At 36.8% G+C, this 22,833-nt stretch overlaps 1 protein-coding gene across 1 annotated transcript in view; it reads right to left on the bottom strand.

The window, feature by feature from the left end:
• Nucleotides 1–22,833, bottom strand: part of PCDH15 (protocadherin related 15) — a 1,158,626-nt gene that overhangs the window by 731,731 nt on the left and 404,062 nt on the right. The window contains exons 7-8 of the mRNA XM_007944018.2: nt 17,092–17,202; nt 11,567–11,737 (exon numbers count right to left, since the gene is read on the bottom strand). Of these exons, the coding sequence (XP_007942209.1) occupies nt 11,567–11,737; nt 17,092–17,202 (282 nt within the window). The remainder of the gene's footprint in view (nt 1–11,566; nt 11,738–17,091; nt 17,203–22,833) is intronic.

Genomic DNA, 22,833 nt, shown 5'->3' with positions numbered 1-22,833 from the left:
AACTCTAAGCACCTGAGAGAGAGTGGGCACCTCCCAGAACATTGTTTTGTGCCCCTCCCAACAGAAATACTCCAGGTGGACAACTTCAGCAATCAGGAGCTCCTCAGTTGCTCATAGAAAATCCCACCTTGGAGTTTACAAAGACTTATGGGTAGAAAAGCCACACTAAGTAAATTACTATACTGCAGAAATTCAACAAAGATGCAGAAGAATTAAACAATACATTTGACCAACTTGATCTTATAGACATCTACAGAGCACTTCACCCCTAGATAGCACAATATACAATCTTTCAGTGCACATAGAACATTCTCTAGGATAGACCATATGTTAGGCCATAATAAATTTAAAAACACTGAAATACTGCACAGCATCTTCTCAGATCACAATGAACTCAAATTAGAACTCAACAATAGGAAGATCAACAATAAATTAGCTAACACATGGAAACTGAATTACCCCCTCCTAGAAAATGACTGGGTAATAGAAGAAATAATAAATGAAATTAAATAATTTCTTGAATCAAACAAAAATGAAAACACAATGTACCAAAATCTTTACGACACAGCAAATGCAGTGATCAGAGGCCAATTTATAGCAATAAATGCACACTTCAAAAAAGAAGAAAGAGTCAAAATCAATAATTTAACCCAACATCTGCAACAATTAGAAAAAGAGCTGAAAAAAAATTTAAAAAAAAAAAACTGCAGTCTCTAGAAGAAAAGAAATACTAAAGATTTGAGCAGAAATAAATGAAACAGGAAATAGAAAGACAATAGAAAAAAAATCAATAAGATTAGAAGTTCATGTTTTGAAAAGATTAATAAAATTGACAAACCACTGGGAAATTTAACAAAAGAAAAGTGGGAGAGGATACAAATAACACAAATAAGAAACATCTTGTGAAACATCACAACAGAACCAACCAAAATTAAAAGGATAATATTGGGATACTATGAAAAACTATACTCCAACAAATTTGAAAGTCTAGAAGAAATGGACAGATTTCTAGAAACATACTACTTACATAAACAAACATAGACAGAGGTGGAAAAGTTGAACAGACACATAGGAAAAGAAATTGAACAAATCATTAAAAATTTACCGAAAAAAAAAAAAAAAGCCCTGGCTGAGATCACTGGAGAATTCTACCGAACACTCAGAGAAGAATTGACACGAATCCTACTCAAATTATTCCAAAACATAGAAAAGAATAGAATCCTCCTAAATTCATTTTATGAAGCAAGAATAACCTTGATACCAAAACTAGGCACAGACATCACTAAAAAGGAAAATTACAGACCTATATCCCTCATGGATATAGATGCAAAAATCTTCAATAAAATCCTAGCCAATGGACTCTAATAACATATCTAAAAAATAATACAGTGTGACCAAGTATGGTTCATACCTGATATGCAAGGATGGTTCAACATTAGAAAACAATCAAAGCATCCATCACATAAATAAAACAAAGGAAAAGAACCACATGATCATTATCAATTGATACAGAAAATGCATTTGATAAAATCCAATACCCATTCTTGACCAAAAAAAAAAAAAAAAACAAACCTCTCAGCGAAATAGGAATAGAAGCAAAATTCCTCAATATAATAAAGGGTATCTGAGCTCTGGTAGCATAGTGCCTAAGGCACTTGACTGCTAACCAGAAGGCTGGCCGTTCAAACCCACTAGCCACTCCTCGGAAGGAAGGTTGGGCAATCTACTTCCATAGTGATACTGCCTCGGAAACCCAAGGAGGGGTTGCTATGAGTCGGGGGCGACTCGACAGCACATGACAACAACAACAACAACATGCAAAACCAACAGCCAACATTATTCTCAATGGAAAGAGACTGAAACCCTTCCCTTTGTGAACAGAACCAGACAAGGATGCCCTCTACCACCACTTCTATTCAACATTGTATTAGAGATCCTAGCCAGGGCCATAAGGCAAGAAAGGGAAATCAAAGGCATCCAAACTGGTTAGGAAGAAGTAATACTATCTTTATTTGCTAATTATATGATCCTATACCTGGGAAACCCAAGAGACTCAGCAAAAACAAAAAAAACAAAAAACTGGAACGAATTGAGAGATTTAACATGGTGTTGGAATACAAGATCAACATACAAAAATCAATTGGATTCCTTTATGCCAGCAAAGAGATTGCTGAATAGGAAACTAGGAAATCAATATCATTTATTATAGTTACTAACAAAATAAAATACTTGGGAATAAATCTTATGAGGGACACAAAAGACCTGCACAAAGAAAACTATAACAAACTACTTCAAGAAACCATAAGAGATCTACATAAATGGAAGAACATTCCATGCTCATGGATAGGAAGATTGAACATTGTGAAAATGTCAATTCTACCCAAAGTAATCTATACATTCAATGCAATCCCAATCCAGATCCCATCAGCATTCTTTAAGGATATGGAAAAAACAATCACTAACTTTATATGGAAAGGAAAGAGATGCTGGATAAGCAAAGCGCCATTGAAGAAGAACAAAGTAGGAGGTGTCACACTCTCAGATCTCAAAACCTACTATAGCCACAGTAGTCAGGACAGCCTAGTACTGGTACAACAACATACACATAGACCAGTGGAACAGAATTCAGAATCCAGAAACAGATCCATCAACCTATGGTCAGCTGATTTTTGACAAAGGGCTGAAATCCATTACATGGGGAGGAGAGGGTCTCTTCAACAAATGGTGCTGACAAAACTGGATATCCATTTTCAGAAAAGTGAAACAAGATCTGTACCTCACACCATACACAAAAACTAACTCCAGATGGATCAAAGACTTAAATGTGAACCCTAAAACTATAAAGTTCCTCAAGGAAAAAATAGAGGCACATTAAGGGGCCCTAATTTATGGCATAAATAGACTGTCAAGCATAACCCAAAATGTGCAAACAGCAAAAGATAAACTAGATGAATGGGACCTTCTAAAATTAAATTTTTATGTGCTTCCAAAGACTTCTCCAAAACAGCCCAAAGAGAACCTACAGATTGGGAAAAAAATTTGGCAATGATATATCTGACAAGCGACTTATCTCTAGAATTTATAGAAAACTCCAATACCTCAACAACAAAAAGACAAATAATCCAATTCAAAATGGGCAGAGAACATGAATAGACACTTCACCAAAGAGGATATTCAGGTGGCCAACAAATATATGAGGAAATGTTCACAATCATTAGCCATTAGAGAGATGCAAATTAAAACCACAATGATGCATCATCTTGCCCCAGGACTAATAGCAAAGTTCAACAAGACAGAAATTAACAAATGGCGGCAAGGATCGGGAAAGATTGGGACCCTCATACACTGTTGGTGGGTCTCTAAAATGATGCAATCATTGTGAAAAGCAGTATGGTGATTCCTTAAAAAGCTGGAATTAAAAATACCATTTGATACAGCAGCCCCATTATTAGGTTGTTATTGTTATAGGCTGTTGAGTCAGACCTGACTCATAGCGACCCCTCCTTGGGTTTCCAAAGCAGTAATCACTACGGAACATATATATATATGTATATAGTATATTTTTGTAGGGAATTCTGGTGGTGTAATGCATAAGGCACTTTACTGCTAACTAGAAGGCTGGCGGTTCAAATGCACCAGTCACTCCTCAGAAGGAAGATTGGGCAATCCACTTCTGTAGAGATACCACCTCAGAAACCCAAGGAGGGGTTGCTATGAGTCAGGACCAACTCGATGGCAGTGAGTTTGGTTTTTTTGGTATATTTGTATAAGGGACAAGCACTCCTGGTAGCATCATGGTTAATGCCCTAAGGTACTAACCAAAACTTTGGTGGTTCGAGCCCACCAGCTACTCCATAGGAGAAAGAAAGCTGTAAAAATTTAGCTTTGGAAACCCTATGGGGCTGTTCTATTCTGCCCTACAAGGCCACTGTGAGTCAGAATCAACTTGACTTTAGTGTGTGGGTATATTTGTATAATAAATAACTATACACACAAACATATACATACTTTTTAAGTATGCATATTTATGATTAATATACTCTCATTGTGAACATGAGGGCAATACGTATGCTTATTCATGTTTGTATCTAGTGCCTAGGTGCGTATTGGGAGCTCTGGTGGTGTAGTGCCTAAGGCATTTGACTGTTAACCAGAAGGCTGGCAGTTCAAACTCACCAGCCACTCCTCAGAAGGAAGGTGGGACAATCTACTTCCGTAGTGATACCACCTTGGAAACCCAAGGAGGGGTCGCTATGAGTCAGATCTGACCTGATGGCAGTGAGTTTACTTTTTTGTCTTGTGGTGCACTGTTGGGGTTACCTAGTGCTGCTCTGACAAGAATATACCACAAATGGATGACCTTAACAGACAGGAGTCTATTCTCTTACAGTTTGGAGGCTGTAAGTCCAAATTCAAAGTGCCAGGCTCTAGGGGCTAGGTGAAAGCCTCTCAGCCTTGGGCTTCAGCTCTGCCTCCAGCTCCTGGCCTACTGAAACTAAAGGCTTTTCTTCACTCAGACAGCTGCTGCCTGCTGAGGCTGCCAAGCCCAAGGTTAACAAGGAAAAAGACACAGTCCCGATATTACCAAACCACATGGCAGACCATTAATTCAAGTCCATTGTAAGTCCCAAGTTTGGCAGAGCATGGCACTCTGCTGAACAATGACATGGCTATATGCAGGGAGCAAGTGTGCCATAAACTAGAGACTATCCCCAAGGCTTCTCCTTATATACAGGAAGCAGACCACATTCCAAAGGTATTGGGATTCAGTATATTAATCATAATTCAGCTGCTTGTCATAGATCCCACCATGGAGTTGATTTCAAGTGTCATTGTGGGGATAACTACCACCAGCTGCCCAGCCACTCAACCAGACCCAGCCAAGTTGACCTACAAATTTACCTAACACATGCACATTATATATTTCTTTAAATATGAGTCAATTAATTGATTCAATTAAATATTTATTGAAGATCTATGTAAAGTTGATAGGCTATGCATTAGGATATCAAGACAAATGGGTACTTAAGGAATTCATAGTTGAGCAAAAGAGAATTTTGCAAGCTACTATATAATACAATAAGGAATTCAATACTCATATTAAGGATACAATGGAACACAGAGAAAAACTGTTGATTTTGCAGAAGTATCATTTCAGATCCAATGAGATGAATATTAATAAATAAGTTTAGTATATGGGGGAAAAAAAAACTAGAGAAAAAGGAAGATAATACTCAGGGAAGTTCAGAAACATATTCAAAACTTTGTGCTTACACAATTTGCATTATTGAGAATGAGGAACAATGTAACTATAAAGCAGTCAGACAAGAAAATACTTTGAATCATATGCCAAAAGCCTTGGAGTTCATTGGAAATGATGGAAAACATTGAAACTTCTTATTATAAACCACAAAATATCAAATCAGTGTTGTATTTCAGAAAAAAATAACTTTGGCTTTAGTTGGATGGTGGTTTTAGGAGGGAAAGACTGCAAATTGGGGCTCATTATTTGATAGTATGTTTTTACCTGGGTATTTTGGTAGTAGAAATAGGAAGGAATAGAACAGGTAGTACAGAAAAGGTCTTTAAAAATTGATTGAGTTTTCATAGGGTTCATTGATTTCTAAGTCTAAATCAATAATGACCCCAAGGTAAGAGCAGGTAATATGAAAGTGGGTTTGGATGCATTGTTGTTGTTGTTGTTATGTGCCGTCAGGTCGGAGCTGACTCATAGTGACCCCTCCTTGGATGCATTAGAACACATTATAAAGGATAATGAGTCATCTGTTGAAAATATCCAGAAATTGTGATAAATGTAAGCTTGGAATTCAGGAGAGATTTCAAATCAAAAGACACACGTATAGGTCATCCCTAATGTGGTAAATGAGAACTTATTGTAGATTTGATCAATCTTGGGAAAACTATAGTGAGATAAAACTACAAAGGATAAAAAACTGCAAAATGCTTAAGAGTTAATAATAAACAAAAAATGAAGTATAGAAGCATGGAGATTTGGTTTTAAAAAAAAAAAAAGTTATCAAAGGCTCAAGATTAAAAACTCAGATAAAGGGCCATGAAAGGAAAGAGTAGAGTCAGTAATTTCATAAAAGACAGGAGAGGAGAGAGTTGTCAAATTATAACACATTTAATGAGAGTACATGCCAAGGGAATGTTATAAATGTTGTAGATCACTGAAAATCACCACCACATTTCTAGTAATTGAAACTGCTTCACTGAAAAGGTTAAGGAAAAAAACACCATAAATAAAGTGCAGAAGCTATCTTTGACAGATATGTGAAAGCTTGATTTAGGACAAAGATTGCAGTGAAGGTATTTATGAGTAGAGATTATAGGGACTAAACCAAGGTTTTAAATAGGAGGAGAAAAGAATTAATTAAGGCACATATTTGAGTTATTAGATGACTATGTCTGCTAAGCAACTAGTTTGAAATACTGAAAATTACATAGTGCAATAAATATGGTATATAAAGTAAACACATAGATAATTTTCCAATTATCTCATACCACTTCTTTTGAGGGGGAAAATTACTCACCAAAAACAAAACAACCAACCAAACAAACATATCTATAAGAAACAAAGAAAAAAATAAACCTGTTGCAATCAAGTTGAGTTCTACTCATAGAGACCATACAGGACGGAATAGAACTGTCCCATAGGGTTTCCAAGGCTGCAAATCTTTATGGAAGTAGACTGACACATCTTTCTCCCATGGACTCCACCATCAGGGGTCCTTAAACAGCTGTATGCTAGTGTTCAAATAAAGAAATGTTTAAGAGTTAACAATGTCATTGTTATGCTTCTATTGGAAATAGAGACTCTTGGCCTCTATTTTCTCCAAATTCTCCAGATTTTTTCCATAATGCTGGAAAATTTCAATTTTATAGGCATAAAAACAACTTTAAGATCATCAGAAAGTGAGAATACATTTACATATATAAGCTTATATGTAATATATTTTGGAAGGATTTTATCTCATTGCAGTATCCCAGGCTTCTCAATTATCATAGAATTTGTCATATATTAGGGTTCAGTTAGAAAATATTCTGTTGTGATCCATAAACTTTTCATTGGCTAATTTTCAGAGGAGCTCTGGTAGCATAGTGGCTAAAAGCACTTGACTGCTAACCAGAAGGCTGGAGGTTCAAACCCACCAGCCACTCCTCGGAAGGAAGGTTGGGCAATCCTACTTCCGTAGTGATACTGCCTTGGAAACCCAAGGAGGGGTCGCTATGAGTTGGGGCTGACTCGATGGCAAAACAACAACAACAACAATTTTCAGAAGTAGATCCAGGCCTTTCTTCCTAGTCTGTTTTAGTCTGGAAGTTCTACTGAAATTTCCACCAGGGGAACCCTTCTGGTACTTGAAATACTAATGACATAGCTTCCAATACAGTCTTAGGCCATGTGTCAACACATAAGTCACCATTGTACAACAACAAGCTGACAGAGGACATAGCACTGGAAGACAACCCCCCTAGTTTGGAAAGCACCAAACAATGGACTCAACACATGAATGATCATGAAGATGGCACAGACTGGGCCATGTACTGTTATCTATAAGGTGGCCATGAGTTGAAGCCAACTTGATATCAACTGACAGCAACAGGATCCAGTCAATTTATACCAAATAATCAATAGATAACAATTAGCACAGGACTAACTGACTGCTTTAATTCCCTTAGGGCACCAAATTGATATTTGCATATTTAATGTAATAGTAATCTTAATCTTTATAAAGATAATTGTGGTTAGAGACAGCTTTGTGTGGGAGAATAGTTCATACTAACATATAATTATTTAATTTCAATATATAGTACATTTTTAGTTTTATCCTATTCTAGTTCATGAGTTAAATACTGTGCTATATTATCATTTTTTACATTTCTGAACTGATAAATCTTCGTGCATTGTAGTGGGGTCAAGAATGGTTTCTCAAGTCAAGAATACCACTGAGATAATTGGTGGAAAATTTCACATGAACACAGAAGGTGAGCAGGTGTCAAACCTTTCAAAATTTGAAGAATTAGTTTGGGAAAGGATCAGCAAGTATATAATTAGAGTCATCATCTCCTGTTTAGCTGACATAAATGGGTAGTTCTCTTATTCTGAATAGCGAGATCTTACTTATTGAAATTTATAGAAATTTTAGTTGAATATGTAAAGGAAAACAGAAAAAGAAAATAAAAAAGAATGAAAGAACAAAAATAAACACACCAATTTGCACGTGCAACTCAATAGGGTCTTAGCCCTAGTGATCCAGACGAATTCAAATAGCAATGTTGAAGAAAAGTTCATGAAAATATGATTCTAATACTATGACTGACTTTAATTTCCAAAGGTTGCCACAACAAAATTTTCTTCATACTTTCTTCTTACAATGTGTCTGGACTCTCCTCTAGTCAGGAGATGGAGTCTGTATTTATATACCTTGAATATGGCACAAGTTTGATTACAGCTGAAATAATACTATGCAATTACAGGACTAGTTCATAAAAGGGTCTATTTCTCTTGGGTCATAAAAGATGATGCAATTTCTGCCTACCTGTCTTGGGAACCTTGCTTTTGGAGTTTGGTACCTTGCTTTGAGGAAGTCCAGATAGCATACAAGAGGCCTACATGAAATAGAAATAACACCACTATCCCACAGTCCTGGCTAAGCTCCATGCCAACAGCCAAAACTAATTTTCTAGGCACATAAGTAAACCATCAGAAGTGCTATCCAGTCACCAGAAGATGCCTTAGCTGAAGATGTGAGAATCAGATATAAGAATTTCCCCCAAGTCTTGCTAAAATTGCAATTTTGTGAGCAAAATAATGGATCGTTGTTGCTTTAAGCCACTAAGTTCGGGTGGTTTCTTGTGTAGCAACAGACTGAACAAGGACCTAATTTAACAAGCTTCATTTAATTTTCTTCTGCATGATATAAAACTATGCCTCTTAATGAATAAATATTTTCCAAAAGTATATATTTGAATAGAACTGAAACCTCCTTTTTTTCACAAATGTTAAGAATTGGTTCAATAGTTTCAAAAAGCGAGGAAGAAAAAAATGCCATGAATAATCAAAATAATGTTTAAAATGAGACAGTCATCTGTCTGTGTATGGTTATTACAACCCAATATAAATGGTGTGAGAATCATAGTATTAAGTCATCTCTTTAAAGCTAAACATATCTATAAACCCAAGTTTAGGGGCTTGTATTGGGGAATAGAAATCAACTTATCCTTTATTTAAAGAAAGTCAACAATCTCTGCCTCTCAAGCAGCAGCCTATCCTTGGCTTCCCTCAATGTATTAGTAAGTTCTTACACGTTTCTTCAGATTGATTATTTTAAGTGAATTATTTTAATATCAATATATATCTTCTCCTATGGGCTCACTGGCACACCAGGTACTTGAATTACACAGGAACATTACTTAATGCTAAAAAATACTACCTTTTTCCTCAAGATTTCAACTAAGCTTTTATAAAGAAAAAAGAATGTTGATAATTTGTAGTAGTCTTTTTTTGGGTATTGGACAAAATAGTATAATGACATACAACTTTAGTTAATCTTTATTTGACTGTACAGATAAATTCTGCATTAGACTGTTTTGTAAGCAATAAAAAAAGATTATATTTTCTTCCTTACGGGTACACCACAACACTTATTCTTTCGATAGTCTCATTTATGCTAGCTAAATTGGAGAATGTAGATAAGCAAAAGTGATTCTTAAGCTGTTTTTCAGATACATTTCTATTGAGTCTCTGGGTGGAGAAGGTTAACATACTTAGCAGCTAATCAAAAGATTGGAGACTTGAATATACCCAGAGATGCGTTGGAAGAAAGGCTTGGTAATCTATTTCTGAAAAATCAGTCATTGCAAACCCTATAGAGCACAGTTCCACTGTGACACACAAGGGCCACTGGTGTGGTTACCTAGTGCTGCTTTGACAGGAATATACCACAAATGGGAAAGCTTGAAAAAACAGGGTTTATTCTTTTACAATCTTGGAAGCTAGATGTCTGAGTTCAAAGTGCTAGGCTTTAAAGGCTGGGTGAAGGGCCCTCAAATTTGGGTTTCAGCCCTGCCCCTTGCTCTTGGCTCACTGAAGCTGGAGGCATCTCTTTACTCAGGCAGCTGCTGGCTGCTGAAGCTGACAAACCCAAGGTTGACAAGTAAAAAGACACAATCCCAATATTACCAAATACCATGGCAAGCCACTAATTCAAGTCCAGAAAAAGTCCCACGATTGGCAGGGTGTGGTAAGCTGCTGAACAATGACTGAGCTACATGCAGCATGCCAAAACGCTAGAGACCTTCCTCCAAGCTGCTTCTTATATATGGGAAGCAGCTATTCATCCCTAAAGCAGCTATTCAACTGCTCCAGTAGATTCCACCAAGGAACTGATTGTCATTCTCATCATGGAGAATAACTACATCCAGCTGTCCAATCACATATCCAAGTCCAGCCAAATTGACACACAATCTTAACTACCACAGCCACCTTGAGTCAGAGTTGACTGGATGACAACTAGTTCCATGAGTAAGACATACAGATATAACTTTGGACAAACACTCTTTGAAGTAAGTAAAATGCAATGTAAATTACATTTGGGATAGGAGTAGGAATTCCTCTTTTCTTCAAAATATCAGAAAATGAGAGGATCCCAGAATACAATTCACTCATGATTTGAAAAGTAATCACATATCTTCTAACAAATTCTTGTGTTGTGAAGCATTTTAGTTACTCAGGGAGCACAATGCTCCCTTAAGAAAAACAGCAGATATTAGTCAAATGGTTGGCTCTCAGGAATTAGACTTCTCTTAAAAGAGAATATTTTCTATTTAAGGCAGAAATTACTGTTTTAGCTTTGGAAGGATATATATTTGCCTTATAAATTTAGGTATATGTATCTATCATCTAGGGACATTCAAAGTGTGACTGCCAAGCTGGCAGCAATTTATAGTTTCATTAACATTAAACACACACAGAATATTGAACCAATCATAGATAATATGTATGCATGCCTCATGGCTGTGATCCTTTAATATACATTTGTAAGGGATAGATATTTGCTTTCCTGACTGGTTAGCTTCCACCTCCAAACAGTCAAACTTAATCTGCAATGACATTTCAGAACTCTAAGGAGCTAACAGAGTACCCTGTTTTTGTGTCTTCATTCTGTATCCTCAGATTTAGGATTGGGTTTTTTTCAAGTATAAATTAAAGGAAATGCTGCAGTTATTTCTTGAAATTTCCTAGAATATATTGGCAACTGAACTGTGTTTTAATTTATAGGTAGAAAAACTGAAATAAAGCAATCAGTGTCAAAATGACTGCTCCTTCAGGACATGCTTTTTACTTTGCAAAAGATATAAGTATGCATCATGACTGAAAAATGTATCTGCACTCTCTGAAAATGGCTTTTAGCAATGAATAGCATTCAATAATCATTTAGTGAACTTTGCTATTCTCACTCTTTGGTCTCCAAAACACTTGAACAGGATCCTATTTGGGTTAATAAGGTACGCAAAAGGGAAAAGATGAGAGTATATTTACCGGAGTTCTCAATTCAGGTATGGAGGCTTGATACGTTATTGGTCGACAATCACGAGTGCTTGGCACAAGGAGACAAGGAAGAAACATTGGCCCCAAGTCATCTCCATCCAGAACATCCACCATCAGGGTGGTGGTGGTGGTTCGTCGTTCATTCAGATTTTGTGCACGGTCCTGGGGGGAGAACAACATTTCAATAAAATGGTATAAATACAAAGGCTACTTCTCTTTCTTTTTTTTTTCCCCATGATTGATAGGTAAACTGCTTAACCTAACAGTTCGAAAGTGATAACGCTAGATGCAAGTTAAAATCCATTTGTCTTCAAATCCATTTTTTTTTTTTTTTTAATATAATATCTAAGCTTCGATACTTTGGGCCTTTATCTAACATTTTTCTGTATAAGATGGATAATGTGTTTTGTAAAGGATTTAGTGAATATTTAGGAATTTTCTTCACTGAGTCTCTTTGGAGACAGCTTATAAACAATTAAAAAGAAAAAAAAAAACACCTAATTTGAGTTTAAATAATTCACTTTTGTTGTTGTTGTTAGGTGCTGTCGAGTTGGCTCCAACTCATAGTGACCTGTGTACAACAGAATGAAACACTGCCTGGTCCTGTGCCAGCCTCACAATCCTTGCTATGCCTGAGCCCATTGTTACAGCCACTGTGTCAATCCATCTCATTGAGGGCCTTCACCTTCTTCACTGATCTACTTTACCAAGCATGATATCCTTCTCCAGGGAATAGGCCCTTCTTACAACATAACCAAAGTAGATGAGATGAAGTCTGGTCATTCTTGCTTCTAAGGAGCATTCCAGTTGCACTTCTTCCAGAACAGATGTGTTAGTTCTTTTGGCAGTCCATAGTAATTTCAGTATTATTTGCCAACACCACAACTCAAAAATGTCAACTCTTCTTTGGTCTTCCTTGTTAACTGTCCAGGTCTCACATGTGTAAGAGGTGATTGAAAATACCATGGCTTTGATTAGGTGCACCTTAGTCTTCAAGGAGACATCTTTGCTCTTCAGCGCTTGGAAGAGGTCTTCTGCAACAGATTTGCCCAGTGCAATACATCATCTAATATCTTGACTGCTGCTTCCATTGGTGTTGATTGTGAAACCAAGTAATATGAAGTCTTTGACAATTTCAATCTTTTCTCCATTATGTGATGCAAAAATCCCGTTGTGAGGATTTTTGTTTTCTTTATATTGAGATGTAATCCTTACTTCAGATTGAAGTCTTTAATCTTCATCAGTAAGTGCTTCAAGTCATCCTCACTTTTAGCAAGCAAAGTTGTTATCTGTGTATTGCTACTACAAAAGCTACTTCTCATAATAAAATAATATTTTGCTATCAAAGGATGGTAAGGAGCAGGAAGAAAATATGTAATTATAAGGATCTATAGCTGCAAAGTGTAGTTAATTTTTAATGTAAACTTTTTATTTTGGAACAGTTTTAGATATTTATCACGGGATAATTGTGATGATAGTGCAGATTCTCAAAAACTCCACATCTGGTTTTGCCTTTTAACACTTTAAAGTGGTCATTTGTAGCAGATTTGCCCAATACAAAAAGTCATTCTATTTCTTAATTGCAGCTTCCATAAGTGCTGATTGTTGATCCAAGTTAAATGAAATCTTTGACAACTTCAATCATTTCTCTCTTTATCAAGATGTTGCTTATTGGTGCATTTATGAGGATTTTTTTTTTTCATTATGCTGAGGTATAATCCATACTGAAAGCTGTAGTCTTTGATATTCTTCAGTAAATGCTTCAAGTCATCTTCACTTTCAGCAAGGAAAGTTGTATCATATCGATATTGCTAGCTGTTAATGAGTCTTCTTCCAATCCTAACACTGCTTTCTTCCTCAGATAGTTCAGTTTCTCAGATTATTTGCACAGCATACAGATTGAATAAATATGATGAAAGGATACAACCCTAACTTCTACCATTCCTAATTTTAAGCAACAGAGTATCCCCTTGTTGTGTTTAAAGATTGCCTCTTGGTCCATGTACATCATCCACAAGAAGAAAATGAAGTATTCTGGAATCTTATTCTTCACAACTTCATCCATTTGGATGCCTTTGCGTAGTCAGTAAAGCACAGGCAAACATCTTTGTGATATTCTCTGCTTTCAGCATTTGTTGTTGTTGTTGTTATGTGCCGTCGAGTCGGACCCCTCCTTGGGTTTCCGAGGCAGTATCACTACGGAAGTAGGATTGCCCAACCTTCCTTCCGAGGAGTGGCTGGTGGGTTTGAACCGCCAGTCGTCTGGTTAGCAGGCAAGTGTCTTAGCCACTATGCTACCAGAGCTCCCGCTTTCAGCATTTAATAATATTAAACTAAGGCATCTGATTGCTAACCAGAAAGCTGGCAGTTCAAACCCACCAAGCACTCCTCAGAAGGAAAGTTGGGCAATCTACTTTCATAGTGATATCATCTTGGAAACCCAAGGAGGTGTTGCTATGAGTTGGGTCTGACTTGGCAGCACATAACAACAATGACAACAACAAATTAACTTATATTTTTTAAAAAATATGTACTATTATTTATTTGAAAATTGTGATACAGCTAGATGGAAGAAATTGCAGGTGATACAAAGAATAATGCTGTACAAAAATCAACACACAAAAGATTAAAAGCATAAATATAACTTCAACACAGAATGAAAAAGCCATAAGAAATATTCAGTGGAAAGTTCAAGAATATTCAAGAATATTATGTCATAGTCTTACAAGGGAGGTGGTATGGTACTGTTCATTCAATCTTATCACCCTATTTGTTGACAATAAAATGTACAATTTTTTCAGACATATTTTAATATGGTAGCTGATGTACCAAAGGTATTCAAATGTTTTGAATTTATTTACTAAATAGGTAGAGAGTTTTAATCAATGCTTTACTAAGAACACTATTAGACCATCAGAGAAAAGCTATTTTTCATAACTAACTCAGAGATAAATACCTCATTATTATGAGCCAATCTTTTTATAAAGCCAATTTTTATAAAATTACAAATAATTCAAATATGATAATGCTAATTTAGCTTGTCAGATAATCAGTGGAAGTTCATTTTTTTTCATTTTAATCAAATGCTCCTTGCTGTGAAATATTTCAATTATCAACTATTCTTTGATCAAAGTAGTGACATATGCTATTTCTAATTCATTTGTTATTTGCTGTTTGATATTTGACAGTGTATTAAATAAGTATAGGTTGTTTTCAGTGGGTGCAGGAGAGATGTGGATTCTAACACATAACCTGAAATTATATAAAATGAAAACAGAAATTTTCTAATATAGAAGACAGAGTTGGAGTAACCTCTCAGAGACAACCATACACCTTGAGAGAGAATCACCAGGCCTGCAAATTTGGGACAACAGTCTCAGGGAACACCAACTTTTTTTTTTTTTTAATAAATTATACATAAAAAGTCTTGAAAATGAGCACAAAACAGACATTCCCACGTTCTGATTTATTTTTGTGGTAATATCATGAGAGCCTTGGAATGAATAGACTTCCAACATTTAAATATTCTATATTCCAGTAGTATTTTAACAAAATGGCTAACAGCACCTACCAGACTCCTTCATAGTTACATATATTACTTTATCAAATATTTTCAGGATAGAATGAAAAGAAAAAAGAAATTGCAACATAATTAGACTTGGCCTGAAAATACTGGCCTTCATTCAGTTACCTAAGACCATGAATGTTTGTCTTGCTTCTGTTTGTCAATGATAGATTGAATATCATTAAGTACAGTTTAAAAATTAATAACTGGATTCTATTCAAATTTTTTTTACTTAAAAAACAAAATAACAGCACGGAACAAATGACCTTGCTCTAAAACTTTAGAAGTAAGTCTTTTTGTTTATTTGTTTTTAAGCATTTTTTTGAGGCATTTATATAATTCTCTTAACTTTTGTGCATACCTGAGAGAGATTATGGTGAATTTTTACATTTCCCCATGTTTACATATCATTTCTACTTGAACATTTTATACATATTTGCTCCCTCAGACTGTTGTCACCCTCCTACCATCTCCCCTCTACTCTCCACATAATAAACTGCAAAGCCAAAAGCAAAGAGTATAAAATTAGTTCATATTGCCCACATCAGCAGGAAGTAGACAAAAAGGGGATGCCAGGGTAGATTTTTTTTTCCCCTTATTTTTACTGAAAAGCTGTTTAGAGAAGATTAAAACTAAAAGTTCAGCCATATATTTTTACTTAACCAAATTAATTATTTTTGCAATGTTTACATACTTTCCTTGAATATTCTTGAGGAAAGAGATATAAATACTACTATATTTTCAAGAATAATATCTGTGATGAAAGAGAGCTAATGCCTCCCGTCTAGATAATTTATATTTGAGAAAATATAGAATAGCCCTATTATTGATAAGATAAATCAGAAATTATTATTGTTAAGATTGCAAATTAAATGGAAACTTTTTTTTCCCTGACAGTTAATTAGTTGGGTAACCCAGAACACTTAGTATTTGCCTCCAAATAACAGTAATACAAAAGATAAGTGGCTTTGAAGGAAACATATTTATAAAGAGAGATTTTGATTACTTTGTAATTTAGGGGTACATCAAAACTGGATTTTGTGGTAACAAGGTATTTTGAAAACTTCACCAAAATGAAATCCATTGATCCTTATATTTCTTTAAACTTCCTTTTCTTAGGCTGTGTTTCCTTTTTATTTTTTTCTAAAATCAATCATTTCCCCATTGTATAACCACATTTAAGATAATGGCATGAGTAATAATATTGCAAGCATTTTTACAAACCTAAACAGTCAGCTTTGTAATGTGTATTAATCAAAACTCATTCAGCTTAATTAAGAATCATAGCATGTTCACATTGATAAAAAGAAACCACCCAATTGCAAGTAATTTAAAGGGCTCTCTCTTTGCAAATCAATCAAATCCTTGTGCCATAAGCAAAAACAGATCAAAGCTGAGTAATATTCAATAATTTATCCTCAGCCCTCTAATTAACCTCTTAGATACCATCTACTTTAATGTCAAAATTGATTGCTTACATTTCAACTCTTCTTAAGACTCCAGGAGAATATGTGGGTTTCAAATTGCATGGTTTATGCTATGCATTATTTTACCCATAGGAGAATAAAATAGAAAGAGAAATGTTTTTTTTTCAAAAAAATAACTAGAAAGATATTATAAAGATATGGCTATCATTCTCCCCTATAAACATGAAGCTATAGATACTGATAGGTATCTTAAAATAAATAAATAAATAAAAAGTTTGGAGAGTGGGCAACGCATACGAAGGGTTCAGAGAGTGAGGAGTACAATGAGCGGGAAACCATTCTCCAACTCCAGACCAGCCCCATCCCCCACCTAGAACAATATGAAATACAAATTCCAGCGAGGGCAAGTGTGACCTGTTTAGGCCAGAAATTGCACCAAGAACTCGGAGAGTGCTCATGACATTTGGGTTGAGTTCTTTAGTTTATAAGCTCACAGACAGACATTACAGAAATTGAATACTCACATTAGCTTGGATGACGACAAAGTACCGAGTCTTATCTTCATAGTTGAGCCTCTTCCTTAATACTACATTTCCCGTCAGCATAAGGGGAATCTCAAAGGTGTCATTGGATGTCTGTAAAGAGTTAAGGATACAGACTTGAGATAATTTGAATGTAAGATAAATTAGAGAATCTGGGGTTGCTCTTGAGTCTTCTGAAAGTTACAGAGAGCATGCTTATTATCTGAAAATAGAATGCGAAAGTAAGTTTCAGATTCAATATTCTTATCATTTCTCAAAATGTTTCATTTTGATCAATGGGTTTCATGAGAGTCATCCTTTGATAATGATAAGCAGGGAATGTATTTCCTGTGGTAGTTTGTCATGTTATTAGTGAGACTCATCAACAGTCCTGAGATATTGCTAAATCAAAGTCAAACTATCTGAAAATCTTCCATATTATCATATTATTTTTTCATCATTTTTTATCTCCAACTATTCAAACATTAATAATTTATGGTATCTACATAACATCCATTTTCAACATTGGTACTCTTTCTAAATTCTAAGTGTATGTCTATGCTGTATAACGACCATTAGAACAATGTTCGTGATCTCCAATTTTTTTTTTTTCAGCAATCAAAAGGGATTTACTAGGGACACTGGGCATGCAGAGCTGGGCGGGCATGCAGGAGGGCAGGTGGGAAGGAGCCTTTTCCTCTAGAAATATGATGTAGGTAATGTCCCTCACCTGGGCCAGCTGCCCTATCTACTCCCAGTAGTACAACCTCTGGTGCCGTGCCTGGTGAGTTTGAGCTCTGACCCAAGGCTTTGGGACAGGTGCTACAGTCAAAGGGCTTCTTGCCTGTGTGGATCTGCAGGTGCAAAAAGAAGTGGGGGAAGCAACTGAAGGCCTTGCCACATTTGTGGCACTCTAGAACTTTTCACCTATGTGGATGCATTGGTGCTTGATGAGTGCAGAACTCTAGATGAACATCTTGTCACATTGGCTGCAGGTGTATGGCTTCTCTACCATGTACAGCAGCTTGTATCACACCAGGTTGGAGCTCTGGCTGAAGTTCTGGTCACACTAGCTACATTTAGATGCACAGTAGCTGCTTGAAGTGCAAGTTATGGCTGAAGCGTTTGTGCAATGGCCAGACTCCTTTGGCCTCTAGTCCATGCAGCTGCAATGGCTCTGGATGACGCCAGACCAGCCTGCGCAAGCACCTGCTACACGTGTGGCAGGCATACAGCTGCTTGCCTGTGTGATGCTCTGGTACTTCAGCAGCAGCAAACTGTGCTTGAAGCTCTTGACACAGGTCTCAGAGCAGTGCAGCTTTTTACCCAGCACACCCCACTGTCAGTCCCAAAAGCCCATGCTCAGGCCAAAGCTGCTGTCCAACTCAGTCCACTTAGGTGTCGTGGGTCCCCAAGGTTCCCTATGATATCAGTATCATACACCAGGGGACCATCTTCAACATGCAGGGTCCACCTCTGTTAATTGGTTTGCATGCTGCTCCAAATTGGTCTCTAGCCCAAAGCTGTCCCCACACTTGAGTCTCCTAGGAAGGGCCCGTAGGATCTCCAGCATCTGGCACAACTCCACCTTAGGAACCTTTGTCTGGGGAGACAGTGGTGCCTCCTCTCACTCAAAATCAGGCCAGGAGGTGTTTCTCTCAATCTGGGCTTCCTGTTTGTCTTCTGGATCTAGATTCAACAGCTCCTCCTCTGGCTGTGGCTGAAAATACCTCCGGGTTGGAGGAGGATTTGTCATGTTGATGATCATGGAGGTGAAGCAGGGCCTCATGGCGGTGGTGGTGATGGGTTCCAGGAGGTGTCCTCAGTGATGAGAGACAGGGGATGGGGTAGAAGTTGACTCCTGATAAACCCCTACTGCCACCATTTTCCCCAACGATAGGTTGGACCCTATCCTCACTGTTTGAGCTGAGGTAGGGGTTTCAGGGTGGAAGCTCCTTCAGCTCATAGGGCTGCAGACCCTAGTTCTGAACTCAGATTCCAACCCCTACAACTGCAACAGCTGAAGCCAGCAGGGACACCAGTACCTCTGGGTTGGAAGCTAATTTAACTTTTTTACCCACTCTTCTCAGCAAAAGCAATGGCCCTAGAGAGAAGAGAAGTTGGTGGAGAGTGTAGCAGTAGAGAGCACAGGCCCCAGGACTCAGGGTCTCACAAAGTGATTGAGCTCCGAAGACATGATTTCAATGTTATGGGAACACTATAATATGAAATAATTTCCTCTTTCACAGAAATTATCCTGGATGTTAAAAGACAGATATCTGTATGTTCACAGATAAAATGCAAATATTAACTTGAAACTATGACTGTGTAAAAAGGACTCAGGGTTAAAGGTCATATTTATTTTAAGTCTCAACAATGCTTGGTAAATTTTACCCTACCCCCTCTGGAATTGAGTTTCTCCCTGGTGTAGGACATACAAGGCAATTTTAAAATACCTTCCTCTGCTCTGCTGTAAGCAGCATTCAGTGTAAGACAGTATATTCACACTTTAAGCCAATAGCCCTCCAGTTGATTGTGTCTCATGGCAACCTGGTGTGTGTCAGAGTAGAAGTGTGCTTCATAGAGGTTTTTTTTAAAAACAAAACAAAACAAAAACAAACAAACAAACAAACAAACAAACAAAAAAATATATATATATATATATAGTTGTTGTTATGTGCCGTCGAGTCGGCGTGTGTGTGTGTGTATATATATATATATATATATATATATATATATATATTATTGTGATTTGGGTGAAAGTTTACAGAACAGATTCATTTTCCATATAACAGCTGAAATACACTTTTGTCTCATGACATTGACTGCAATTTCCCACAATGCAACAGCTCCTCTCTAACTTCCACCCCATAGTTACCTCTTGCCTTTTCTCCCATGCACTCCTGCCCCCTGAGCTGTTCCCCTGAGATGTCTCCCTGTGCATACACAGCCCTTCTATTCTTCCATGATTGATCTCTCCAATGAGTGTATCTACCTAATGTAATTGATCACCTCATATGCCTGTCTTTTGTTCGACTGGGAGCTAAAGGAGTGGGTTCAATTCCAGACCTGAAGGGCAGCTAAGGGCCATAGTCTCAGTGGTTCCATCAGGCTCTATCAGACTAGCAAACCTGGTCTCTTCTTTTCTTTTCCACATGATTTTGAGTTTTGTTTCACATTGTTCTCCCACTCTATACAGGATCTCCAACATAGATCACCCTCTGAATGGTTGACAGTGGTAGCCAGGCACCATTTGGTTCTTCTGGTCTCATAGTCATATAGGTTAAGAATCACATGGTGTACCAGTCACTTGGACTAATTGTTTCCAAATGTCTTTGGTTTTCTTCATTCTTCTTTGCTCTGCATGAGGAGAGACCCATTGTTGCACCTAGATGGCCACTTACAAGCTTTTAATATGCCAGTCGCTACTTACCAAAGTAGGATGTGGGACAATGTTTTTGTGTAGTACATTATGCCAGTTGAACATGATGTCCCTTGTGACTATGGTCCCCAGCCCACAAGGCTAACTACTTGCCCCCTTTGGGTAGCTGGCTGTGACCAAGAAGAGACTACAAATTTGTCCCTTGTCAGCTCTACTACATACCTTGGAATTTTTATAGAATATACAAATACAGTTGTAGAAATATTGTCTTCCAACCTTATACATGGTCATGAGCACACTCCCACCTGCATAGACATACTTAATAGTTCAGCCTGTCCGGCTGTCTATCTACATGTGTAGCAATGCTTGCCTTCACTGACAACAAAGTACTGTATGTGCAAAAGGGCTCATCTTTGATGTCTATACCTCCCAAGCACTTTTCTATGTGTTCCTCTTCCTCGATGCTATCATATTGATCTCACATTTAATACATTGCCTTTCTCTTCACCCAAATCAATACTTTTCTCTACCTATCTAACAGGTCCCCCCACCACATCCCTGGTAATCAACAAAGAAAATTTCCTTCCATATAGAAACTTTCCTTGACTTTTTACTATAAAGGACTAATACAATATTTGTCCTTCTGTGATTGACTTATTTCACTCAGCATAATGTCCCCCACATTCATCCACATTATGTGGTGTTTTGCAGATTCTACATTATTCTTTAGGGTTGCATAGTATTCCATTGTGTGTATATACCACAGTTTGGTTATCCATTCTTCTGTTGATGGGCACCTAGGTTGTTTGTATCTTTTTGCTATTGTAAATAGTGCTGCGATGAATATGGGTATCCATATATCTGTTCTTGTCCTGGCTCTCACTTCTTTAGGATATATACATAGTAATGGAATGGCTGGTCAAATGGTATTGCTAATTCCAGCTTTTTAAAGAATCACCATGCTGCTTTCCACAGTGGTTATATCATTTGACGGTCCCACCAGCAGTGTATGAGAGTCCCGATCTCTCCCTGTCCTCACCAGCATTTGTTATTTTCTATCATGTTGAACTTTGCTACTAGTGCTGGGGCAAGATAGTATCTCATTGTTGTTTTGATTTGCATCTCTCTAATAGCTAATGATCGTGAGCATTTCTTCATATGTTTGTTGATCACCTGAATATCCTCTTTTATGAAGTGTCTATTCAAGTCTTCTGATGATTTTTTAATTGGATTATTTGTCTTTTTGTAGTTGCAGTGCTGGAATTTTCTATAAAGTCTTGAGATAAGTCCCTTGTCAGATATATCGTTCCCAAATATTTTTTTTCCCAATCTGTAAGTTCCCTTTTGACTGTTTTGGAGAACTCTTTGGAAGCACATAAAAATTTAATTTTTAGAAGGTCTCATTCATCTAGTTTATTTTCTTCTGTCTGTACATTTTGGGTTATGCTTCACTATTTATGTAATAAATTAGAGCCCCTAAATTTGTCCCCAGATTTTCCTTGAGGAATATTATAGTTTTAGGTTTCACATTTAAGTCCTTAATCCATCTGGAGTTAATTTTTTGTGTATGGTGTGAGGTTCAGATCTTGTTTCATTCCTCTGCAAATGGATATCCACTTTTGCAAGCACCATTTGTTAAACAAATATTCTCTTCCCCCATTTAACGGACTTCAGTCTTTTGTCAAATATCAACTGATTATAGATTGATGGATTTATTTCTGGGTTCTCAATTCAATTCCATTGGTCTATGTGCCTTCCATTGTACCAGTAACAGGGAGTTTCGACTACTATGGCTGTATAGTAGGTTTTGAGATCTGAGAGTGTGAGACCTCCTACTTTGTTCTTCATCTTCAATAATGCTTTGCTTATCAAAGGTCTCTTTCCTTTCCATACAAAGTTAGTGATTGTTTTTTCCATATCCTTAAAGAATGCTGATAGGATCTGGCTTGAGATTGCATTGAATGAAAAATTGCTTTGGGTAGAATTGATATTTTCACAATATTCAATCTTCCTGTCCATGAGCATGGTATGTTCCTCCATTTATGTGGATCTCTTATGGTTTCTTGAAGTAGTGTTTAATAGTTTTCTTTGTACAGGTCTTTTGTGTCCCTAATAAGATTTATTCCCAAGTATTTTATTTTGTTGGTAGCTATTATAAGTGGTATTTATTTATTTATTTCATTTTTGGCAATCTCTTTTCTGGTGTAGAGGAATCCAACTGATTTTTGGATGTTGATCTTATATCCTGCCATGATGCTAAATCTCTCAATTAGTTCCAGTAGATTTTTTACTGAGTCTCTTGGGTTTTCTAGGTATAGGATCATATCATCAGCAAATAGGGATAGTTTGACTTCTTCCTTACC

This window comes from Orycteropus afer, unplaced genomic scaffold (genome assembly GCF_000298275.1).
Source record: "Orycteropus afer afer isolate SDZICR_OR568_19922 unplaced genomic scaffold, OryAfe1.0 scaffold00118, whole genome shotgun sequence".
NCBI lineage: Eukaryota > Metazoa > Chordata > Mammalia > Tubulidentata > Orycteropodidae > Orycteropus > Orycteropus afer.
Note: the sequence above shows the minus strand (reverse complement) of the source record. Positions and strands in the feature narration are given on the sequence as shown.